This window comes from Acartia tonsa, chromosome 13, assembly GCF_053477335.1.
Source record: "Acartia tonsa isolate MP-2025a chromosome 13, ASM5347733v1, whole genome shotgun sequence".
Lineage (NCBI taxonomy): Eukaryota > Metazoa > Arthropoda > Copepoda > Calanoida > Acartiidae > Acartia > Acartia tonsa.
This window is the reverse complement of record NC_137272.1, coordinates 28287101-28313755: the sequence shown is the minus strand read 5'-3', so window position 1 is coordinate 28313755 and position 26655 is coordinate 28287101. Positions and strand designations below refer to the sequence as shown.

Sequence of the window (26655 nt, the reverse complement as noted above, 5' to 3'; positions counted from 1 at the left end):
CCTTAACAGGCGAAGGGGATAAAAATGTTCCGGGTGACGCAGAGAGGTCCCCAAGCAGTGGGTACAACTCTTGGCAGGGGGATAATGAGACACTACTCATTGATCTTAGCAGGTAGATAGATAGATAGATAGATAGATAGATAGATAGATAGATAGATAGATAGATAGATATATAGGTAGATAGATAGATAGATAGATAGATAGATAGATAGATAGATAGATAGATAGATAGATAGATAGATAGATAGATAGATAGATAGATAGATAGATAGATAGATAGATAGATAGATAGATAGATAGATAGATAGATAGATAGATAGATAGATAGATAGATAGATAGATAGATAGATAGATAGATAGATAGATAGATAGATAGATAGATAGATAGATAGATAGATAGATAGATAGATAGATAGATAGATAGATAGAAAGATAGATAGATAGACAGATAGATAGATAGATAGATAGATAGATAGATAGATAGATAGATAGATAGATAGATAGATATATAGGTAGATAGATAGATAGATAGATAGATAGATAGATAGATAGATAGATAGATAGATAGATAGATAGATAGATAGATAGATAGATAGATAGATAGATAGATAGATAGATAGATAGATAGATAGATAGATAGATAGATAGATAGATAGATATATAGGTAGATAGATAGATAGATAGATAGATAGATAGATAGATAGATAGATAGATAGATAGATAGATAGATAGATAGATAGATAGATAGATAGATAGATAGATAGATAGATAGATATATAGATAGATTAGTATTAAACAATTTTATAATGCATAGATTAATATTTTAATATCAAAGAAAATTGAATGAAAATTTAATTAAAGGAATTTAAAAATTCTAATTAAACTTTTGTATAAAATATTTAAAAAGCTGTTAAGTAATCTGATTATGGAGATTATGTAAAAGTAAATGATAAAATTTAACTGAAATTTTAAAGTTTTAGAAAATTTTGATTCTTAAAATTTGATATTATATTTTTTCAATAAAAATTGGTTAATTTGATTAATTTATAAGAATGAAATTATGTAAGAAACAATAAAACAATTATGTTCATAATTATTACATCATAAATGACTAATAATTTAAACCCACGCCCGTGGCTCAACACGTAGCGCATCTGCTCGTCGTCGAGAAGGTGATAGGTTTGAATCTCGGTCCGACACAGCGTCATAACTAAACCGTTAAAAATGGTTTCCACAGCTGCTAAGTCACAAGCGCGACGTAAATAGTTAAAGTTGGGGAAAGCCTTGGCCCAAAACAGGCGCAACACGTTACCAGTTAGAACTTCTCAGACAAAGGTCGTGCATCTCAGAGAGTTGGTTGTCTGATGGGCGAAACATACACCGCAATCATAAGCGGAGTATGTTTCAAGGAGTGTGGAGAGGTCTAATACCCGAAGCGACACCAAGCCCCTAGAGTCTTAACTAATGACTAATAATTTTAATAGAAAAAAAAACAATAACACCAATCATGGGCGTCCAAGCTTTTTTATGGGGGGGGGGGGTAATTCGTTTTTTTTTTTGGGGGGGGGGGTAAAATTTTTTTGTCACGGATTTTTATTTTCCTAAAATGGTTCAGGGTGCCAACGGCAACCCCAGGGTAGGGGTGAATTTTAAATGTGGGGGGTAAAATGAAAAATTTTTGGCACCCCCAAATTCGTTGGAGGGGGGGGGGGGTAATCCCCACTTTACCCCCCCCCCCCCATTGGACGTCTTTGGCACCAATCATGACAGTTATGTTGACTTTTCAAATGCTAATAAATTGACATTAAAAAAGGTAGTTATAGGCCAATTTTAAATTTTTGAAATCTATCAAAAATTTTAAAGAATTAATGAATGTAATGAATTTTGTTCTATTCTATAATTAGCAAATTGCTTTTTACTTTTACAATTTCTTAATGTCAGGGGGAGGGATAATGTAAACTCCCTCCAATATCAAGGTTTTTAACTCACTCCCTCCCTCCGAAAAAAGCTTGGACGTCCTTACTATTAGATTACTGTCCTACTTATAGCATAATTGTCCTTGTATTTAATAATGAAAGTTTCTCAATCTATTACAATTTCTGTCATCTTAAGATAATAGAAATTTTATATTTCTAAATGTTTTCTTTATAGTAGGAAATCTACTCTATGTATTACTTTGTCAGTCTGTCCGTCTGTCAGTTATGAAGTAATGTGAATTTCTCGGCTGTTATCTAGGATAGATTGCTGATAATTTTGTATTATTTATTGAGATACAAAAAATTGCTCCTTACCTGTATTAACCTTCCAGAGTTGCTGTTATATTATGCCTACCATGCAGGACGGTGATATTATAATAGTTATTTCTCGTATCGTATTATAAACAGCTTCTCGCAGATATAAAATGTACCATTATAAGAGTAAACCAGTTTTTTTGAGCCCCGAGATTCCGAAGGCTTGGAAATATTATTGACTTCTACCATTCACACTAAGAAAAACCCCTCCACCCCCTTTGTTGACCATTATGAGTTATCTTGTCGACTTTTAGTTAAATTGTGTGCGGGGTCTCTTTCATATATTCTATTGTGACCAATACACTTAAATATCCCTAGGAACCAGCCTTTTAATGAAACTATCTCAATCCATTACCAAATATGTCACAACTATCATATGAAGTAAACCAACACATTATTTTCAATCTATCTATCTTTATACAATTCTAGATGTTTATCTATCTATTACTTACTATATGTTCTACTAACGACTAAGCCCCTAGAGGCTTCTAGGTGAACTTGAGGTAGAAGGTGGTGAAGTCGGCCTAACCCTATGTTCAGTTTTAGTCATAAAATGAAAAAGTTAAATATAAATTGGAGAGGGAGATTTTTTTAGGGGTGATTTCTCTCAGGAGGGTGGAGGTACCCCCCCCCCCCCCCAAAAAAAAAAAAAATAGTTATAAACCTTCCAAGAGGCCTACGAGGAGCGACATTGTAAAGGAGAATCATATGCGTTCAGCGGTTACCGATAACACTCTATACACATAGACAGACAAACAACATGTTACTTTTATAGAAGGTTTTCTATATCTCTTAAATGTTGTTTACTTTCTATCTATTCTAATCTTTTATTTTCTATCCTTCTCATACTTTGACTGTTTGTCTATCTATCTATCGAACTTTCCTTTCTATTAATTATAAATATTTATATATATTTTATGTTTATATCCATTTATCTTACTATAATCTCTCTATTTTTCTATCCACTCATTTGTTTATTATGTATTTATCTATTTTTAAATCTCTCTATTTTCTATCTACTCATCTGCTTTCTTATCTATTTATCTATCTATAATCTCAATTACTTCTTATCTATTTATCTATCTATAATCTCTGTATTTTTATCTTTATTTTGTTTACAAGTACTCACCTATATTTATACAATAGCTACTCCAATTTCTCAATTACTTACAGTCTTTTTAGGGGGTTAACTCTTGAGAAGAAACATTGGACATTTCACTTTAAATCTCTCTATTTTTCTACCTTCTCGTCTGCTTTCTCATCTATTTATCTATCTATAATCTCAATTACTTCTTATCTATTTATCTATCTATAATCTCTGTATTTTTATCTTTATTTTGTTTACAAGTACTCACCTATATTTATACAATAGCTACTCCAATTTCTCAATTACTTACAGTCTTTTTAGGGGGTTAACTCTTGAGAAAAAAAAACAGTGGACATTTCACTTTAAATCCTTCTTTTTTTTCTATCTACTCTCTGCTTTCTTATCTATTTATCTATCCATAATCTCTCTATTTTTATCTTTATTTTGTTTACAAGTACTCACCTATATTTATACAATAGCTACTCCAATTCCTCAATTACTTACAGTCTTTTTAGGGGGGCTAACTCTTGAAAGAAAAAAAACAGTGGACATTTCACTTTAGATTACACTGGTATCCAAAGTTAAAAAACACGATCTCTCATTGGGTACTCCTATTAAATCTTTTTATGCTGGTAAAAACCACTAGTGTTCAAAATTTTTCATTGACAATTCTATAATAGAGGTAATATTGTTTTTAACATTGAAGGTATAAATTTATTGTCCATTGTCCTATCCCTTAAGATTCTGATATCTTGATTAAAGCTTATTTCTTACACTATAACCTATGTACAGTTCAAAGTGTTCTAATGGTTATACTAGCGGTTACGCCCTATTCCCAAATCACATTTTATTATTTTATATTTATTTGGAGGGGGGGAAGGTAATTTTTTTTCGAGGGGTGGTACAACCATTCAGACAAAAACAGAGACAAACACACAGACAAAAATACAGACAAACACACAGACAAAGATACAGACAAACACACAGACAAAAATACAGACAAACACACAGACAAACACACAGACAAAAACACAGACAAAACACAGACAAACACACAGACAAAAACACAGACAAACACACAGACAAAAATACAGACAAACACACAGGCAAACACACAGACAAAAATACAGACAAAAACACAGACAAACACACAGACAAATACAAGACAAACACAGAGACAGACAGACAAACATCCTGTTACTTTATTATAAGGATTTTAGAATTTTCATCCTGGGCGGGTTAGATAGACAAACACTAGAAAATTTCACGGCCTTAAAGACAGTTAAAATAAAACAAAATAAAAATAACTTCATAAATAAATATATAGCTTAACATTTATAAAAGTATCTGGATGACTGGCTGTCTATATGCTGTAAAGAATATCACTAACCCTTGAACTGATATATTTCTTCTTTTCAGTGCAGCTTTTCAAAGGTCCAGTAAAGTAAAAACATCTATTTATTGCACGTCCTTTTAAATGATAAATTGTACCAAAACATATACAATTGATTTCATGCACCTGAAATAACAGCTGTTGGTTCTATCACAATTATGACTTTTATTCAGCCGGGGTTTGAACAGTGGCGTGCGAAGCACTTTGGCTAGGGGGGGGCATTTTGATTATATATACTAATTTTAAATAAGGGCGTTTTAAGGGGTGGGATTATTTAATTATGGGCCTTCTAGTCCTTATCCCTTCTTCCCCATCCCTTCCCCCATCCCTATTTCCCGTTTATATCCCCTATCTCTTCCCCCCCCCCATCTCTTCTCCCCCATCCCTTCTCCCCACCCTGCAATGACCGAAGGGAAGGGAGCTAGAAAGCATCTTCGAAAAAAAAGTACAGAATATAATTTAACCTCCCCCCCCCCCACCACAAAACATTTTTATGGGTGGAAGGGGATGTTATAAAATCTCAGCAGGAAGGATGAATAACCCCATTAAAAAAATTTGGGGGGGGGGGAGGAGATAAAAACACTCATTTTGGAAATAATTTACCAAAAATTAACCTAATATGTAAAACTGATTTTAAATATTTCTTTATTGTATGACAACAAGGATGACAACATCTTTAAGTAGCAAAGCACAAAAAATCATTAATAAGAATACAGACAAGTAGATTTAAAGAGCATCTGTTGAAATAAATATATATTTTAGGTAGAAAAAGTCACAAATCCTTTTTCCTGCATATTGTGTGATGACAGTCAAAGTAAATTACATACTGGATGCTCGAAACAGCAAGAAATTTTATTTTTTTTAATATTATAATCCACAAAAAAATTTATCGTACCATAAAAACCAAAGATATAAAGAACTATGTAAAAAATAAAAAAATTACTTGTCCTTTCATCTACAGATATAAAAATCTCTTAGAAATATGGAAACTTTGGGGTATAGTCTCTTTTGTGGCAATGCCTCTTAAGGGGCATTTCGTCGTATTTTCATAGTAGCTTTTAATAGGTTTTTCTAGGTTAAGTTAGGTCAGGTGATTTCCCCGCAGGGTTAGGCAATTGGCCCCGCAGGAGCTATAAATAGGGGAAAAGCTACTGTGAAAATACAACGAAATGCACCTTAAGAGGCAATGTCACAAAAGGGACTATACCCAAAATTTAAAAGATTCAAAAATAGCCAAAAACGTCCTGAAAAGCATTCCGTCATCCATGAATTTTTAATAGTTAATTATACTTCATAATGATGGGAATGTTAACATTAAGTTTTAGCCTTCTATCTTTAATTGCAGTAGAAAAAACCACATTTCCCCCTTAGCATTACGCACTGACAGCCATAGTGAATTATAGAGAAGCTAAAAAGTTATATCAAGATATCCTACCCTCTTTAAATGGCACTTTAAAACTCTGTTATTTTTCATTAAGTGGTGTTTCCAAGGATTTATAAGGGCGGTGCGTGAAGCGCACCTAAAAATATTTACTCCCCCTTTGAACTAAAATCAATTAAAGACAACAAGAGTGGTGTATTTTATCAAGTTAGAAATATAGAGTGTAGTTAGTTTTAAGGGTTTTTAATGAAAATTGCCATAAAAAACATGTCTTTTTGTAAGGGTATGTAAACAAAAAAAATGATAAACTTATCCTGAAAATAATATGACTTCATATATAGTTATTCATTTAGACAGACATACAGTGTTGAGAAAAAGGCTTAGATAAATATCAACGCTGTTTCTTTTTTATATAAAATAACTTTTTGATTAAATATTTTTTGTTTACAAATGTTTTTATAGAAATAAAAACAAAATATACAATGCAAGTGATAAAAAGCAGAAACCATTTGGAAGTGCGCGAAGCACAATTTTTTTTCTTCAAATATGCAGGGAAGGAGGGGTTTTGGGGCTATTTATTACACTAATCCCAAATAATTCATATAAAATTTTCTTATTCGTTGGCTCAACAACTTTGGGGACTTTAATGGAATTTTGATTGGTTGGTTAATTAAGTCGAGATTCCATACATTTCATCCACTAATTGTAATCTATATAAGGGGTAATTTTGTGTATCATCATTGGGGATGTACAAAATTTCTTTGGTAAAAAGTTTATATCATACCAAATAAAATACTTCCTATTACCTGGTTTGTTATGTTCAGTGAAAAAAGATTTTAACCTAATTTCTACACTAATTAGAAAATTTGGTAAGGTTAAATGAATAGTAACTGTCTGTTTGGCGCGAAGCGCCAAAAAATTTTTTGTTGTTGAGTATTTCTTGATCTTTGATTTGGAAACTGGGATAGTTTTGTTTTTTGTAGGGTAGGGGGCAAAAAGGGGCTTTTTTGTTGACCAGGGGGGGGCAAAATGGGGCATTTTTCAACATTTAGGGGGGGGGCAGGGGGGCGGTGGCTAGGGGGAGGCAGGGGAGGGCGTTTTGGTCGCTAGGGGGGGGGGCGATTGCCCCAAATGCCCCCTTCGGTTCGCACGCCACTGGGTTTGAACCTACTACCCTGTTGACTTAAAGAAAAAATCACATTGTTTTATTGTTTCTTATATCCAAGATAAATTTGTTATTTACTCATCCCCTCTCTTTCTCTCTTTTCTTACATGGGTATTTAGTTGTTTAACACCTTGTTTTACAGTAGAATATTTAACCTAGAGAGGGTTTATAAAATGATGTTATTTTATTGTAAAATTGGTTTAGTAAACCACACATAAACTCAAACATTTGGGGCTCAATAACAACATTAATTTAGACAAACATCTTTTATACTAACAATATTGAACCATATCTGACTCTTTTTATTTATTTTTCTTATTTTCTAAAATATTGCTTTTTATAAAAACATACAAAGTTTCCTTTTAAAAAGCGGAAGCTTTTCTATAATTAGGGTCGGTGCGTCTGTCCGTCCGTGACGGATAGCTTTTTTCGTCAATTTAGGCATGTTATAATTGTCCTATCGATTTCAAACTTTACATGGTGATTCTTGTAATAGTTAGGTACGATTTTGAAAGCGTAGCAACTCTATAATCATTACCAGAATGTACGTACGTCTATTTTTAACATGTTGATTTTTTTACTTTTTTAACAACAAATTTTTATGTGATCTAATTATCCGATTGATTTGATTTTTGGTATATTGATTCCTGGGACAACAAAGTACAATATTATAAACGAAGCAACTCTATAATCAAGTCCTAAAACTGTAAGTATGTCCATAAACATTATCCTGCATCAAGCAGTTTTTCAACAAATTTACTTAAAATTTTACTTGGACTCTTATACATTTATATTCTGATCTGACACTATACAAGTGTTATTGTCCGTTTTTCATACCGGTTCAGTGCTTCGCTTTTATGGATGTTGTCATACTTGTTCTTCTTACATAAAAGTCTTAATTTTATTACTTTTAAATATTACCTAGGTTAATGCAATAAACTTGAAGATTTATTACTTACACTGTTTACTTCATACTTTATGTTAAGCTATAAAAATTCATAAAATATTATATAATAATCTTATAATTGTTATTATGTAAAAAAGAATATAGAATACATTACACGTAATACAAAAAATCTTATCCAAAATCAAAAATGTATAATATTTAAGTATAGAGTTTAGATAGGTCCTGGTATGGTTTTAGCTATATTTAATTTTGCCATTTGTTTGCCCCATTCGAATGTAGAATAAGTTGATAGCCTTGCATAAAGATCTCGCAACCATAAAACTGATAGTTCTTCTAATTAGGATCAATTTGTCTAGAATATGGGCAGGGTTTGACCTATTTTATTTCAGTCCAGGTGACCCGACGAGTAACCCAAGCATAAAAATGTCCACGTCAATCTCGCAGAGCCTGGACCCGCTGGGTATGGCAGGACAACAGGATCAGGATCAGCATGCAGGATCAAGTACAAATCAACAGGATGATAAGGATACTAGGTAAATTTTTCAACGCATTTCGCAAAAAATATAAAGTGTCATGTGTGACGTCATAATAATACTTCAGAATCCATCTCTTTTTTGGGGGGGAGTTTACTTTCCCACTTTTCCTCTCATCCTTTCTTTTTAGAAGTATTTTTATGACGTCACACATGACACTTTCAGTATCTCCAACCTTTTCTATTATAAGGATCTGCCTGTTCATACGTCCGTACCGGATAGCTCCTATTGTTATAATAGAATTTTGACAAGATATTTTTCCTATTCATCAGATTTTTATCCCAAGACAACAAGTTACAATGCTATAAGCAAATCATCTCTATAATTAAGTATTAAAATGGATTTCCCGAAACGGTATCCTGTATTTAACTAATTTAGCAATAAATTTACAAATAATTTTGCTTATCTATACAATATATGATTCTATGTTCTGATACTAGTAATCATGTTTGTTTGTCCTACCATCTCATTTTAGATCTTCGGTTTTATGAATGTTGTCATACTTGTAACTTGTAAAGAGGATTAAAACATGTCTAATGATTTTCGAGAAATTATTTACTTTTACTTCCAAATAAAACTTTTTCAAAAAAGGTGTTTAATAGTGTACTAATGAAGATTTGTTTTTTTCGAAAGTTTTTGAAAATATATATCTTACAGTAATGACTTTTTATACAAATAAAATTTAAATTCGTAATAGCAAAGCTAAACAAATTGAGACAAATGTAAACAGACATTTTCAAGGCTCAACGATACATATTTTGCCTAATTGTATAAGAAATCGCCATAAATAATGTTGATTTTACAATCAATCAATTTACAATCAGTGTTATCCATGGATCAAAAGGGATAAGACAATGGCTGATAAATTTATGCACATCCCCAATGATGATGTACAAAATCATCCCTTCTTTAGATTATAATATATGCTTTAATCGTCTGAACACTCAACCTAATGAACCTTTAAATCAAAATTCAATATAAGTTGTTAAGTGAAACAATACGAAAACGTTATTATAATTCTTTGGGAACTAGTGTAACATAAAGCTCAATGTCCCCTTCTTTCCTGAGTGTTATCAGTCACCAACTTACTTACTCACATGCTAGTGACTGACGGAAATTGTATTTGATTATTGATTAGCTTTGCTATAGACAAAATACGCATGCGTATTAGTAAATTAAATATCTATTTTTTCTGTCTGTTTAATAATAACTAAGAAAGTCTGCTTTTACCAAGATTTTTAGGGGATCAGACAGTGGGCGATATATTTCTTTTTAGATTACAACTATTTTTAGAAAAGATTGAGGACAAAGAAAGTTCCTCAATAAAGTCATAAAAATGAGGGATGAGGACCAAAAAAGAGATGGATAATCCCTCGTTTTTAAGACGTAAAATGCTGATTTTTTTATGGACTTTTTTCGTCCTCAAAAGATTTGTCACTGTTAGTTTGTTTAACTAAAATTAGATTAAAAATTGCCAAATTTTAAATTTAAAGTCAATGAATGAGCTACCTTATAATGTGCGGACAATAACTAAATGAAATTATTTTCTTACAGTTACTTTAAACTTGACATGATGATTCATGCAACAATTAGGTAAAGCTAAGAAAGCTAAACATAGTTATCCTATTTTATAAAGCAGTGAGCTTTTTTAGTCTGTAGCGAAGAAAATCGCGAACTTATATGGTTCTCCTGTACAGTGAATCTTCTTATAGTTCTCCGGAAAGTTTATAACTATTTTGGGGGATAGCATATCCACCCTCCCAAGATAAATCGCCAATAAAAAATTACTTTCTCCCAAATTTTAAAATTAGAACTATAAAATTGGAAATTACCTTTGGGAAAGTGGTTCGACTTCCCCCACCCCACCATAAGTTAAGGTTTATAGGGGCGTAGCCGCTAGTAATATTTATAAAAAGTTAAATTTTAAAATTTTTAATTGATCTATCCATTTAATTTTTGGAATAATGATTTCTATAACAATTAGGCACAATTTTAAGCATAATATTCTTTTTAGTTCTAGCGAAGGTGGAGACAAAACCAGAGGATCTACCCTGAAAAACTGGGTCCAATTTGACGATGAATTAGACAGGACATTTGCACAGTAAGTTTTTTATTTTTGAACAAACTAACGGCTTCGCCCCTAGCCTCTAGGTAATTAAATTAATTAAGTATTTCTGGTGCTGCCATTTATTTTGAAATAACTGCCTAAAAAATGGTGAGGGGAATTTTTTGTTTTGAGGGTGGTTGTGGGTGTCCCACCCCCAAGAAAATGGCCTAAAACAAACACAGAACCAGTAGGTATATTCCCTAAAGAGTAGAATCCGATCGGTTCAGTGGTTACCGAGATCTTTAGGGATGGACGGACAGACATCAAGCTACTTTAAATTATAGATAAGGATTTCAACATCCATAAGTACCAAATCATATAAAAATTGAAGATGGACCAACGGACAGAGTTAGTTTTAGAGCAGATAGTCAGCGCCATAAAAATAAATATGTAACTGAAAAGGTTTAAATATTACATTTATTTGCATAAAATATGTATTGGTCTTTTGTAGCATTATTAACATACAAAAGGACCAAGAAAATTATTTACTACTGGGATAATTCACAAAAAATCAGTTGTATATCTTGAATACCAGATGAGAAACGAGAAGGATAAAAATTAGTACGGTTACCGAATGTTGAATTATTGATTCAGAAATCTCCATATCAAGTTGAAAATATCAAGTTTTTGCGGTATAAGTTTTAAAATTTTGAAAATTATTCAATGTTATATAAAAAAAGAAATTTAGAAATAATGTAAAAAAAATTCCTTTCATGCAAAGTTTTTATAATTTTTGTTGTAATATATTTTATAAATTCATGAAAGCATACAAGAGTTCGTACATTAAAATTTAATATAATAAAACAGCTATTTAAAAAAAAAGATTATGACTATGAGAACGTTAATGTGAAGGGGATATAGTAAATGAAAATAACTAATTTATCCGTCATTCAAAATTAAGTGTTATAAATGAGAATAATTATTTTCATTATGCTCTATGAATTCAATTTAGGGTGTGGGAGGGGGGGGGGGGAAGTCGACTCCACCCCCCCCCCCCATTTTCAATTTTAGTTTTTTCAATAAGAGGGTGGGATTCGGGAGCGATTACTCTTGGATGGGTGGAGGTACCCTCCTCCAAAATAGTAATGAACTATCATTTTACTTTATATACCAGGATTATTTTATATTGTTGCACAGCTATTCCGACGATCTTCATGAACAGGGCGTGGTCCACACATTATAAAAACAAGGATGACAACAACCATAATCAGGCGGACAAACCACATTACAATCTGTAGAGTATAAGCACTTTTAGAAATTTTGTTTAAAAGTTTTAACAAAATTGTAATTCTTTTATAGAAAAATATTAGATTGTAGGATTGCTACGCATTCTAAATTGTTCCTTATTGTTATAAGAATCATCCTTCAGAGTTTGACCCAAATATGGATATTCCAACATGCCTAAAGTAGTAATCAAAACTATATCTGGTATGGAATGACTTACTAGTAATAAACATGAGAAAGCTTCCCCTTCAAAAATAATTCTCAGTTTTGCAACAAAAAAATGTAGTATAGTACAGTATTGGGGATATTTTAACATGCCCAAATTAGTAATAAGAACTATTCAATACGTACTGACAAACAGATCATACAATAAAACAAGGATGACAACATCCATAAGTAGCGAAGCACAAAAATTATGTATAAGATTTTAAAGATTAGTTGTCAAAAACATGTATATTAGGGAAAAATCACGAAACCTTTTCAATATTTGTTTTTAATTTTTTAATACTTATATATCAGTACTATGACTAACAGACTGACGGTCAAAGTAAATTGGATGATCAAAACAACGGGAAATTTAATTTTGATATTTTTAACTAAAAAAATTTGGAAATTGGACCATAAATACCAAAGATATCAGGAAAAATGAGAAAAATATGAAAATAGCCAAAAACCTGCAAAAAGGCAGTCTGACCGCCATTGATGTTTTCTTGAAAAGACAGGAAATTTAATTTTGATATCTATAACTGACAAAATTTTGGAAATCGGACCATAAACACCAAAAGTATGGATAAAAATGTGAAAAATACAAAAATAGCCTAAAACCTGCTTAAAGGCAGTCTGACCGTCATTTTTTTATGAAAAGACAGGAAATTTTATTTTAATATCAAAAACTGAAAAAATTTTGGAAATTGGACCATAAACACCAAAGATATGGAGAAAAATGTGAAAAATACAAAAATAGCCTAAAACCTGCTAAAAAGCGGTCCAACCGCCATCGATGTTTTATAGTTAATTGGGCTCCTTAATAATGGGAATGTTGTCAAAAAATTTCAGCCTTTTATCTTTTATAGGAGCCGAGAAAATCACGTTTCCCCCAAACCAAGACAGACGGACAGACGGACATACGGACAGACGGACATACGGACATACAGACAGACGGACATTTCAAATTATAGAGTAGCTTCGCTACTAAAAATACGGGGGACAATACTACCCATCATACTGGTAGTATATCTCTTAATATACTACAGCTTGGTTCCCTGACCAATCTGCTTACACACCCAATGTTTTAAAGTATATTAGTGATTTTAAAGTACTGGCTAATTTCGTATTCCAAAATTTTTACAGTTTTGTACGCACTCTAGTATAGTATCTATTGTTTCCTTTTTCTTTTCAAAAACTTTTAGCTAAGAAAAATTTGGCAATTTCCTTTCTTTTAAATCTCAGAGCCATGAAGGGAGGGGAAATTGGACTGTTTATTACACTTGTCCCAAAAGTTTTATAATAACTTTTTATTAAGATTTTTGAGGACCTTATTAAATTTTGATTGGTTGGATATTAAGTTGCAGAGTGTCCAAATGTTTTAAAATTTAAGCGTTACGGACTGACTGATTGACGGACTGACTGACGGACAGACTGACTAACGGACTGACTGAAGGACTGACCGACGGACTGACTGACGGACAGACAAAGTTAATTATAGAGTAGCTTCGCTACTAAAAAGGTGTAATTGGAGAGGTTTTACTATGTCATTCACTATTGACTACGCCCCTAGAGGCCTAACCTCCGTCTCCCAAAATATGAGTCATTCTTCTAGTCATATTGGAGATGGGGGGGGGGGGGGGGGATGGTCCTATAATAATATCAAGAAAATACCAAAAATTATAGCATAAAGTTTATTATTATATTCAAAATATTTTGTATTCAATGTATTCTTCTCTTTAAAACACACAAAGAGTGATCTTCGAAGCTTAGTTTCCATCACTGTGTCTGTTGACTGTATGTATGTCTGTAATGATCTATTTAACCAATTGATTTTTTCAGCATTTGAATGCATTTTGTACTAATAAAACTGTTCAATTAATTTTTTAAAAGCAAAAAAGCCCATTTAGGCGCGAAAAATGATATAATTTTAACAATCTTCTGTAGGGTAACATGGTAGTCTGGTTGTCCCTGTAAGTTTGTACCGAAAGACCTCACTAACCGCTGAACCAATATGGCTCTCTCCAAGTTAATCCACTTTTTAAAAAGTATTTTAATAATTTCTTTATAAGGGTTCAAACATCCTATACCTTTGGTATAAAAGTGCCCTTTACACGGGCGTATAAAAGCACAAAATAAAGATTACATTACATATTTAACATATAGATCTACAGAGTAAAACACTAGAGGAGGAAGTGGTTGAATAACTGTATATTCCCATCCCATGGCCCTTAGGACAACTCTCAATTGGGTCTTAGAAAATCAACCAATACTGTCGGGAATATTATTCAACTAGCCAAGTAGCAGAAACAATTTGCTAGCAGACGAGAAGGTCCTTAGAAAAAAGGGGAAGGTAGCCATCTGTATATACATATGTACTATAGATATGTCCATAGATCTACAGAGCAAGTAGAACGAAGCTTTTTATAATGTATATTATGTATCTATGTGCATTGTTCATTAACCTTTGAAGAGTTTGTGTGCTAAGCCACGTGACAAAGCCCATGTTGTCCTGTTGTGACGTCATACATTTCGGAAAAGGGAAAGGAGAACCCCATTTCTCCCATCTCCTTTGAAGAGATTTTCTTCCCCCCTACCCTTCTCCTAACCAAAAATTTATGACGTCACAACAGGACAATATTGGCTTTGTCAGCCAAGTGAAAAATTATTTTCACTTTAGGGATGAGAAAATGGATGATAAAATGTTATGTGTACAACCACATTATGATCTATAGATCAAAATTATAGGTTGAAAAGTTTAGACACTAGATTGGAACAAAACAATCAAAATTCAAGAAAAGAATTACACAGTTATAAAACTTTGGGTACCTCTATAAAATACACTCCAATGTCCTCTCCCTGCCCTATTTTCACCCCCAAAATAGCAGTTATTGTATCTAAAACTATTTTATTCATTTCCCAAAGTATGTAATGCTAGAAAAGACAGAAAAAGCTGATAAGCCGCCAATTTTCTTCGTAGGTCAATACCAATGTCTTTTATTTTTTGCACTGAAACATCTTAGTATTAATAGATACAGAGTCAAAACTGTACTGTGCTAATATTGTATCGCATCATCATAGGAATCACCGTTAAGTCTTGACAACTATTAATCAAAGGATTCTTTTCTTATACATTTTTATTTTGGGTTACAATAGAACAGAAAAAAATATTAATTATAGTTGGCATATTTATAAAAGTTGAATGAGATCTGTTTGTCCGTCCGTCTCATAATATTACACTAGTATATTCTTCTTTTTAACTAATGAACTTGGTTTAAATCTATTCTCGTGAGAGGTGGAACACTTCACTTTCTAAAAAATTACATCCAAGATCAAAACGGTTTTGGTATATTTTTGTAGTTTTGAAAAAAAGTATTTTTTTTATTTCTAATGATATCAAATAAAATTTATGCACATCAATTAAGTAATAGCCATTCTAACTAAAATACTAAATTTGTTCGTAATGACGGAATATCTTATAAATATAAATAAAATGGCCTTAAACCTACCAAATGTATTTAAACAAGGAAGGTCATATCTATAATTATTGAAGCACACAATAGTCATGGTAGGACAAACGAACAACTATAGCTTTTAAACAGATGTTCAGTGTCATAAAAATTTATCTATAAAATAGAAATTCACGAATCTTTTTTCATATGAAAAAATATTATAGGCCTTTAACTTTTGATGAATGCCGGATCAAGGATTCTTGTTTTTACAAGGCATCTTAACATATAAAAATCAGCCCTCTTTCTTAAATAGCAGCAGAGAAATTCACGTTTTCATATACCGTTTCTATAGACAGACATTTTACATTACAGAGAAGGATCTCTAATAATTATAGAATTTTATATTGTTAAATAAGGCCATTGAGACACAAATCCAACTGCTTTAACACTGCTTATTTTATATAGCTTATTTTTCATTATAAGATGGTTAAAATTCAGAGCACATAGAACTGTTTTATAAATCTTACTTGCTACATTTTTACTCATGTTATGTAACAGGGTACAAAAAGTGTTGAAATATAGGATCAAGTTAAAAAGCGATCTATGAGATTTTTAGATAGTGAGACAAAGTGACTAAAAAATCAGCCATGTGACGTCATAAAAATGAGGGAGATGACAGGAGAAGTGTTAAAGAAAACCCTTTTAAAAAAAGATGGATAATTCCTCATTTTTTATGATGTCACATGGCTGATTTTTAAGTCAATTTGTCCTAATACGATTTTTAGGAAGCGAGAGCAAAAATACACTTCATGGACATTGTTAGGATCTTAATAATCAATCAAAACAAATAAAAATCCGATGACTGAAGTTAAAGATACTAATATTTTTTCCCATTAAGTAAAATCCTGAAATTGTCATAGGAATAGAATATACTATCCCTCTTACTTCTGACATGATCCAAAAAATGATGTAAAAATGTTGTAACTTTAAATTACTTTTCAAAGTATTATTGCTTGTGTGTCTATAATCTTGTTACGTTGAGATTGCACCTACTCTAAAATCTCGGTTAATGACTTATTTGCTTCTAATTTACATGAAGTTTTCTTATTATATTGTAATTACTAATTTCCTGATTTAATTTTCAAGTTTATCCTTGTAAAGGAACACAGTAATAGTGTCTGACTGATTATGACGTAACAAAAAAAATTAGCCAATGAGAGGCCACTATAAATTTTACCATTGGTCAATAACGGCCTCTCATTGGCTAATTTTTTTTTGTTACGTTATAATCAGTCAGACACTATTACTGTGTTCCTTGTAAAGTGTTTGTGTTTGTCCCAAATGATCTTGTTAACTGTCGGACTCATACAGCTATTCTTTTCCGTGAAACTAGTTATAGGACATGAAAAGTTTTCTATGGCAATCGAGGGAGGGTAGGTAGCTCTACACTCAGGATAGAAACCGCCCCCAAGAAAAAATACTTTTCAGAAGTTTGGTTAACATTTAAACAACCAACCTTTAGGTGTCAAACCTTCTGTAAAGTGTTACCAAGAGATGAATATAGAATTGAAAATAAAAGAAAGATATTTTTTAATAATTTTTTACCTTGACTAAGATGATACTTCCTTTTTAGGTTATCTGAAACGAGATCCCCTGCCATGTTGAGAAAACTGCCTCCGTCTGCCCACGGCCTACAGTTCGGTGCCCTTGCAGGTAGAAGAATACATATTTATTGTATCGTATTATAAACAGCAGTCAGCGGATATAAAAATGTAAAATGTTAAGATTAAAACAGTATTGTTTAGCCCCAAGATGCCGAAGGTACGGGCTAAAAAACTGGTTTTAATCTTATGATTATAGATTTTTATATTCGTAGAAAACTGGATATAATATGATGATAGACATAATGTTTTCGTATGGATGAGAACCCATTCTAATCTACCGGATATTAATCGGTTTCGAATGAATACAAGAAAAAATATTATTTGAGACACCTATTGAAATATCTTGAATTAAAATTATTTTCTTCACATTGAGTTATAAGTTTTGATTAGTAAATTATATAGGACTATTTCCAGTATGGCTCGAATCTGATTGATATCCGCTTGATTATAATTGGTTCTCAGCCATACCTACTGAAAAAACATTTATAGCATCATATTACGGTTAATTTTCTATGAATGTTAAAATAGAAATTATAAAATTAATACCAGTTTTGTTAGGCCAGACCTTCGGCCACAATTGGCTAACAAAACTGGATTAAATCTCAAAATTTCTTATTGTTATGATTTTGACCGGACAGAAAATACTTACAAAATATCCGCTCTTTTAAAGTTAATAATAAAATATATAGTTTGAAATATATATGATAGAATGAATAACAAAAGTTTATAAGTAATACAATGTGTTTCGTAATGATACTGTTCAGTTACAATAACATTTTGATACTAACAATAGAATTAAAAACAAAAATTCAAAGATTTTTACAAAAAAAACATTAGAGGATTTTTCAAGACATACTTTAAATTTTATAAATTATTTATTTATTTTGAAAAATATAAATAGGAAGTCCCAGCATGTTCGAGTCTCCCATGGGAAGTCCCCTGCGGGGCTCTGACCTAACCCATAGCAAGCTGAATACCCCGTATGGTTCTCCTCTGCATATGCCAGGTATGCATTAATAAAGCTTTATAAAAAGCAAAAATACTACAGTAAAAAATCATAAACAAATTTAATGCAAATTCTTTAAGATATTATTATAATGTTTTGAATCTTTGATCCATCTCTGAATTATCATTTGTATAGCTATGATATTGTTTTTGTTTATTTATATGCAGTTTGACTTAATCAAAGCGTTTGCTAATATAATTCAGTGAGGGAGGGGACATAAGACTGTAAATTACACTGGTACTCAAAGTTTTATAATTACGTTATCTTATTCGTTGGCTCAAAAACTTTGTGTACTTTTATTGAATTTCTATTAATTGATTTATTAAACACTGTCCAAACTTTTCAACTATTTAATCTAGTAAAGTGGTAATTTTGTTTAACATAATTGGGGATGTATATTAATTTGTCGTCCATTGTCTTATCCCTTAAGATCCCTGTTTGGATTATTGTTACAAACATTTAAATATTGAAATTTAAACTTTTATTTCAAACGTGTTTTTAGCTTATTATACATGTAAAAAAAATGTCTAGCATATCTACTAAGATATATAAGTTGGAAGGAATTTTAATGTTAGAGGGAGATTTAAAATCTGCATAAAATTGTAAGGATTTTTTTTATAAAATTCGTTTTTTTGTATAATTCTTTATCTAAAAGCGGAAATACAATTTAAGTTAATTAATTTTGACATCTGTGATTGGTGGGTTGAAAATTATCTGCGCTCAGATTGGAGAAGCTTAAATGTCGCACATCATTCAACCAATTAGAGCGCAGGTAGTTTCCAATCCACCTATCCTATTGGTCAAAATTTATGAACTTAAATTGTATTTCCGCTTTTATATAAAGAATTATAAAAAAACGAATTTTATAAAAAATCCTTAAAATTTGATGCAGATTTCAAATCTACTCCCTAACATTAAAATTCCTTCCAACTTATATATCCTAATATCTACCCCTGTTTGTAATATCATGTTATATGCAGGACTGTTGCTGACATTGGAGTGTTTATTACACTTGTACCCAAAGTTTCTTATTCGTTGACTTAAAAATTTTGGGTATTTATGATGTATTTTGAATGGTTGGTTCATTAACTTGCAGTGTTCAATCGTTTCAACCAACAATTTAAATCATCAGTAGGAATATTTTTGTTGTTTAAAATTGGGGAAGTACTTAAATTTGACGTCCATTGTCTTATCCCTAAATATCCCTGGGTAAATATTTGTATGCATAAGCTGTTAGCATATAAAGGATCTTATTCATAATATTAAATCTTCTAAACTAAACTAATATAGTCAGGAGTTTGAATATATTTCTAAAAATTTAGGGGGGGGGTTAACCCGTTTTTTATAGGAACGATAAACAGCTTCGAGCATTTCAAGATACCTACATTTCAATTTATGTGTATTGCTTTTTGAATTTGACAAAGAGACCGACAGACTAGGTATACCTATAGAGTAGCTCCCCCCCTTGAATAGGAAAATTATATGTGCCTTTTAAATGTAATCAAATCTACGAAGAAAAAAATCACAGAAAAGAAGCTTTTATTAACAGAAGTATATTTTAAAATCCCTACTTTAATATACAATAAAATATTTTACACAGAGATACTTATTTATAAAAGAGGTCTAAAGTTACAAATTTTATTTCTATTACAGTAAGGTTGCCATCAAGAATATGGATAAATTGTTGTGTTATTTCATAGAATATATATGCCTTTAATACGACTACGTAGCTGTAGCATAATACAGGGATCTAAAGGGATAAGACAATGACCGATAAATTGATGTACATTCCCAATGATAATAGACAAAATTACCTCTTCTATAGATCACAATTTCTGGTTGAAACGTTTGAACACTCAACTTAATGAAACAACCAATCAAAATTCAATAAAAGTCCCAAAAATTGTTAAGCCAACGAATAAGAAAACATTATTATAAAACTTTGGGGACTGGTGTAATAGACAGTTCAATGTCCCCTCCCTCCCTGAGCATATAATAGGTACTAAGTATGTATATGGGTGTGTATAAAACAGGATTACAGATCTTAAAATTAAAAATGACGTCACACAATACAAATGACAAAAAATAGGCCAGTAATACATTGCAATTGACCAATGTTAAAATGTATACTGGCCTATCATTGGTCATTTCTATTGTATGCCATCATTTTTTATAAAGCACTTTAAGCTGCTTACTCAAAGTTTGGAAGACTGTTTACTGTCTGTTTATCTATCTCCTGGCTACTATGCCCCTAGAGGCCTTTACGGGAACCTTTTCAATGTCAACTTTAATAGACAGACAGACATCCTGTAACTTTTATATGAGAAGATAGCTTGATCCTCACCTCTGGATTACAGTACATAAGGGAGTAATAAAAGATATTGAACTTTTCAAGTAGATCATCAAACAATGAAAGGAGGAGGTCTCTAAATATCTATCCATCTATTTAGTTTTAAATCTTTATCTTAGTTGAACTAAATTCTTAAAGCAAAATAAATGCAGAAATGACATAAAAGTGTAGAAATAGATAAAAAAAAATTAAGAAAAGCTTTTCTTAAATTTTATGATAACAAAACATATATTTAGACTTGCAGCTACAATCCTGTTATATATAGTAGCTAGTAGCTACGCCTCTATAGGCCTCCAGGGGCCCTTGAGGTGGGAGAAGAGTCACCTTTCCCCTAATTTCAATTGAAGTATTAAAAAAGGCACCTTTATAGAAAGGAAAAAATAGTAAGTCATAAAACCTTGCGGGGGGACTTTTTTGGTATTTTTAACGATTTCTTTTAGGAAGCTGGTGGTTCCCTCCCTCAAAAAGCCATAAACCTTTCCAAGACCTATGATAACCTAAACTGAAAAGGAGAACCGTATCGGCTCAGCGGTTAGCAAAATCTTTCAGTACAGACACACACACCCAGATAACCACTAATGAAATAAAATAAAACACTTTTTGCTCGTTTGGTGATTTGTGAATAAGGCCTCAGAAAGGCAAATATGCACTTTTCCTAATATTCATAACATTTACATATTTATACCTCATGTATAATACAGGCAGCTGTGCCCCTAGCATCTAGGGGCATCTCAAAAAATGAATTTTTTGTGAAAATATAATCAAAGGGGTCTTTAATTTTCCAGGGAGGGTAAAGCTTCCCTATATAGATATACTAGCGGTTTCGCCCCGCCCCTATACTAGCCTTTAGAGGCTTTGCCCCAAGAGGTAATTTTAAAAAAAATTCTGGTGCTGCCAATTTATGTGAAGTAACTGCCTAAAAAAATTTTTTTTGGGGGGTATGGGGGTGTCCCACCCCCCAAGAAAATTGCTTAAAACCACCACAGGACCAATAGGTATATACCCCAAAGAGTATAATCCAATCGGTTCAGTGGTTACCGATAAAAAGATAAAAATATACTTTGGAGAAATGTGATTTTCTCGTCTGCTATTGAAAACAGATAGCTTAGCTGGATCTTTAAATCATTTTAGTGGTGAGCCAGATCGGGGTGAGCCGAATTTCAGCCAATCACAGCGCGGCATTTCATAATATGCTGTGCTCTCATTGCATTGGTGGAAAGTTGGCTCACCCTGATCTAGCTCACCACTAAAATGATTTAAAGATCCAGCTCTGAAATATTTGTTGAGGATTCCTATACAAAATGCGCATCTAGTCTATATATTATTTTTTGTCCGTCTGTTTTTTTAAAGATTCCTTTGGGTTTTTGCATATTCTCTCTCTTTCTTTTATTTTTCATGACAACTGTGCTACTTATAAACATACTTGTCCAAGTCATAGCTTGGCTCGTCTAGATGTTATCATCCTTGTTTATAATTTAAATATTAAAAGCCTCATGTTAATCCTGAGATGTCAGAACTGACACAATGATTGATATATAAATCCTTATATTTTCATGTCTATACGTATATACATGTAGTGTAGATACAAATAGTTATATATTAGTTATTTATCGCATCGTATTACAAAGAGCTTTCTGCGTATTTAAAAATGTACAATTATAAGATTAAACTAGTTTTTTTATCCCCGAGATGCCGAATGGATATAATATGATGCTATAATTTTTCAGTATGGCAGAGAACCGGTTCTAATCCACCGGATATTAATTGGTTTCTAAGCAATACTGGAAAGATATGTTATCCTCTCTGCATTAAATAATATAGATACGAAAAAAAAATCTTTTTAGTATTAATTTGTTTGTTTAAAATTTACTTCGCCCTTAGTCTCTAGAGTTGGCAAAGTAAGTAGTGTGAAGAGCTTTAAGCTGCTCTAAAAAGTACAATAGATTAGAACCAGCATTTTCTGAGATCTTAAGCCTCAGATGAAATCCATTCTTCAATATTGTAACCTCTAAAAATTTATTAACACAAATTATTTTATAGGTATGATGGGAAGTTCACCCCAAAACATCCCCTACAACAGCCCCGGAATGGGGGGCGTTAGAAACACACCCCCGCCGTCCACAGGCACCCCTGTTGGGAGCCCCCAATATTGGAGCATCCCCCAGAGGACCCAGGTATGGATGTCAACCTCGCCCAGACAAAATTTTGACAGTCTTCAAACAAGAGACATGACAGGTGAGTAAATATTTAACAAAAATTAAATTTTGAACAGGTATAAGAATGCAGGAAGGAAGGAATGGGACAATTGGCTTTTTATTACCAAGTCCCCAAAGTTTCTAATGACGTTTCCTTATCCGTTGACTTTAAAGACTTTTGGAATTTTGGTTGGTTGATTCATTATTTAGTTAAGTGACCAAACGTTTCAACCAAAAATTGTTATCTACAGAAGAGAGAATTTTGTGTATCATCAATGGGGATGTACATCAATTTATCGGCCATTGTAATGTTCTAATTGTAATGTTGTAATTTCTCATTTAATGTTATATTTTCTGATGGCAGACCGACGGATAAAGTAAATTACATGCTGGATGCTCATTAGGATAGGGAATCTTCACAAAAAATCCGACTGTCTGAATGAATGACAGATGGACAGACAAAGCAAATTATAGAGTAGCTGCGCTACTAAAAAATAAAGGGAAAAAGATAGATAAATGAAATATTTATATATAAATCTTACATTTAGATTTCACAGAGTAGCTGGAGGCTGGACAAAGTGTCTTAAAAAATCAGCCTTGTGACGTCATAAAATGAGGATTTATCCATTACTTTTTTAGAGGTTTTCTTTCCCACTTCTCCTTTTATCTCCCTCATTTTTATGACATCACATGGCTGATTTTTGAGACACTTTGTCCAGCTACTTCCAAGACATAAAACAAAACTTTTTTTTTTTTTAATTGGAAGGAACCTAATTCTTTTTAATTGAAATTTTCTTGAAAACAAAAAAGAAAAATTGTTTATTTTCCCTGATTAATGAAACAAGGATGACAACTTCCATTAAATTAAAACAAATGAACATCAACAATTATAGAATGACAGAGAATTTTTTATCAAAAAATCTTATTTATATTTGTTCTTAAATTGTAAAAATGCTTGATACTTAATATCTTAAAATTGTTTTCAGGGACAAGTCCATTGATGGTAAATAAATACAGCAGTGTACCTTCACCTTTAGCTATACAAAGGTAAATAAATACAGCAGTGTAACAAAATTATATTTGTTTAAGTTATTAATTCATTATAATGTTATTCCAACACAAAAGACGACATTTGACTTTACATTTATGTATGCACACCACATTTTTCTATCAGCTGATCTTTGCTTACATTGACGTACATTCAATTGACATCTGAGTTCCAATGTGAAAGGTCTATAGCTGAATTGTAATGATTATAAATATGTTGTTCTTATTGTGATTAATAATTTACTTTGTGATTTTTTATGCTTTTAAGGATTGTTTGATTTAATTATGACTGACTTTAATATTTTCAGACACCTTAAAGCATTCTTTTAGAACAATCTTAATGTCGAATTAGCTAAAGTTAATGTTCAAATTGTTAGCTAAACTTAATGTTTGTCATAACCTAACTAAATTAACATATAAAACGTATCTAAATAATCTAAATCGTGGTCTCTTTATTTTCTATTCTAAAGGTAAGAATCCTTTTTCAAGCAGTGTACCTTCACCTTTAGCTCTACAAAGGTAAAAGAATACAGCAGTGTACCTTCACCTTTAGCTATACAAAGGTAAATAAATACAGCAGTGTACCTTCACCATTAGCTGTACAAAAATAAATAAATACAGCAGTGTACCTTCACCTTTAGCTATACAAAGGTAAATAAATACAGCAGTGTACCTTCACCTTTAGCTCTACAAAGGTAAATAAATACAGCAGTGTACCTTCACCTTTAGCTCTACAAAGGTAAATAAATACAGCAGTGTACCTTCACCTTTAGCTCTACAAAGGTAAATAAATACAGCAGTGTACCTTCACCTTTAGCTATACAAAGGTAAATAAATACAGCAGTGTACCTTCACTTTTAGCTCTACAAAGGTAAATAAATACAGCAGTGTACCTTCACCTTTAGCTATACAAAGGTAAATAAATACAGCAGTGTACCTTCACTTTTAGCTCTACAAAGGTAAATAAATACAGCATTGTACCTTCATCTTTAGCTCTACAAAGGTAAATAAATACAGCAGTGTACCTTCACCTTTAGCTCTACAAAGGTAAATAGATACAGCAGTGTACCTTCACCTTTAGCTTCACAAAGGTAAGACTTATGGTGCTTTCCCTCAAAGTGCTTGGCGAGTAGAGACTCTCCCCTCATGTTTTAATTAAATATCTCTACTGGTTACCTAGCGCCAGGCCTCTTAAAAAGGCCATTTTTGGGAATCCATTTAATTCATACAAAAATTTCAAATGCTTACGAGAATGGCTTGGAGATTAATTTAGGTGTTCTTAATATTTTTAATAGCGAAGCTACTCTATAATTTGAAATGTCCGTCTGTCCGTATGTCCGTCTGTCCGTCTTAGTTTGGGGGAAACGTGATTTTCTCGGCGCCTATAAAAGATAAAAAACTGAAATTTTTTGACAACATTCCCATTATTAAGGAGCACAATTAACTATAAAACATCAATGGCGATAGGACCGCTTTTTAGCAGGTTTTAGGCTATTTTTGTATTTTTCTCCATATCTTTGGTGTTTATGGTCCGATTTCCAAAATTTTTCAGTTATAGAATCAAAATTGAATTTCCTGTCGTTTCAAGAAAACAACTATGACGGTCAGACTTGCCTTTAAGCAGGTTTTAGGCTGTTTTTGTATTTTTCACATTTTTCTCCATACCTTTGGTGTTTATGGCCCAATTTCCAAAGTTTTTCAGTTATAGATATCAAAATTAAGTTTCCTTTCGTTTCAAGAACACATCAATGGCGGTCAGACTGCCTTTTTGCAGGTTTTTGGCTATTTTTATATTTTTCACATTTTTCTTCATATCTTTGGTGTTTATGGTCCGTTTTTTTTTAATTTTTGTAGTTAAAAATATCAAAATTAAATTTCCCGTTGTTCTGAGCATCCAGTATATATATGTAATTTACTTTGACCAGTCTGTTAGTCATAGTACTGAAATATAAATAAATATTAAGAAATTAAAAACAAATGTTGAAAAGGTTTCGTGATTTTTTCCTAGTATACATGTTTTTGTCAACTAATATCTAAATTCTTATTTAATTGTTTATGCTTCGCTACTTATGGATGTTGTCATCCTTGTTTAAATTATAAATTGCGATTAAAATTGTCATATGAATGAAACGTGTACGAGGAAAAGTTATTTTCTCTGGTCCTATTCAAGATAGACGGTTGAAACTTTAAGTCCATATTCCCATTATTGTATAGCATATTTAAGCATAAAGCATTAACACTTTCATATAAATCATTAAATATTTTTAGGTTTAGCTACTTATGAATAGTATAAACCTTTATATTTTATTAACATTGTAACTTTTAGGAATCTTCCAGCGACGGAAAGAGAAAGAGTTATCCAACGAGGAGCTCAGTTTTCAAATCAAAATAGCTAAGATTCATGTATATATTATAGTTGGTTATTGTATCGTATTATAGACAGCTTTCCGTTGATATTAAAATTAAGTTTTCGCTGAGGGTGTCTATGAAGAAAGGATTATTCCAACGAATTTAAAATTTTCTATTATACGATATAATACATGATTTTTTTCGAATGGTTCAGAACTGGTTCTAATCCATCGGATAATAATCGGTTTAGGAGCCATACCAAAAATATATTTTATCATAAAATGAACAATTAAAAGCAAT

The 26655-nt window shown here is 31.8% G+C and overlaps 1 protein-coding gene across 2 annotated transcripts in view; it reads left to right on the top strand.

Annotated features, from left to right (window-relative positions):
• Window positions 1-26655, top strand: part of LOC145335524 (uncharacterized) — a 93098-nt gene extending 66443 nt beyond the window's left edge. Inside the window, exons 12-19 of one of the 2 annotated variants that reach the window (XM_080181310.1) lie at window positions 11-112; window positions 8614-8757; window positions 10772-10858; window positions 17378-17457; window positions 18310-18414; window positions 22805-22999; window positions 23946-24006; window positions 26333-26655. In XM_080181310.1, coding sequence (XP_080037436.1) covers window positions 11-112; window positions 8614-8757; window positions 10772-10858; window positions 17378-17457; window positions 18310-18414; window positions 22805-22999; window positions 23946-24006; window positions 26333-26402 — 844 coding nt within the window. In that variant the 3' untranslated portion in view covers window positions 26403-26655. The remainder of the gene's footprint in view (window positions 1-10; window positions 113-8613; window positions 8758-10771; window positions 10859-17377; window positions 17458-18309; window positions 18415-22804; window positions 23000-23945; window positions 24007-26332) is intronic. The other variant, XM_080181311.1, reaches the window with a different exon arrangement.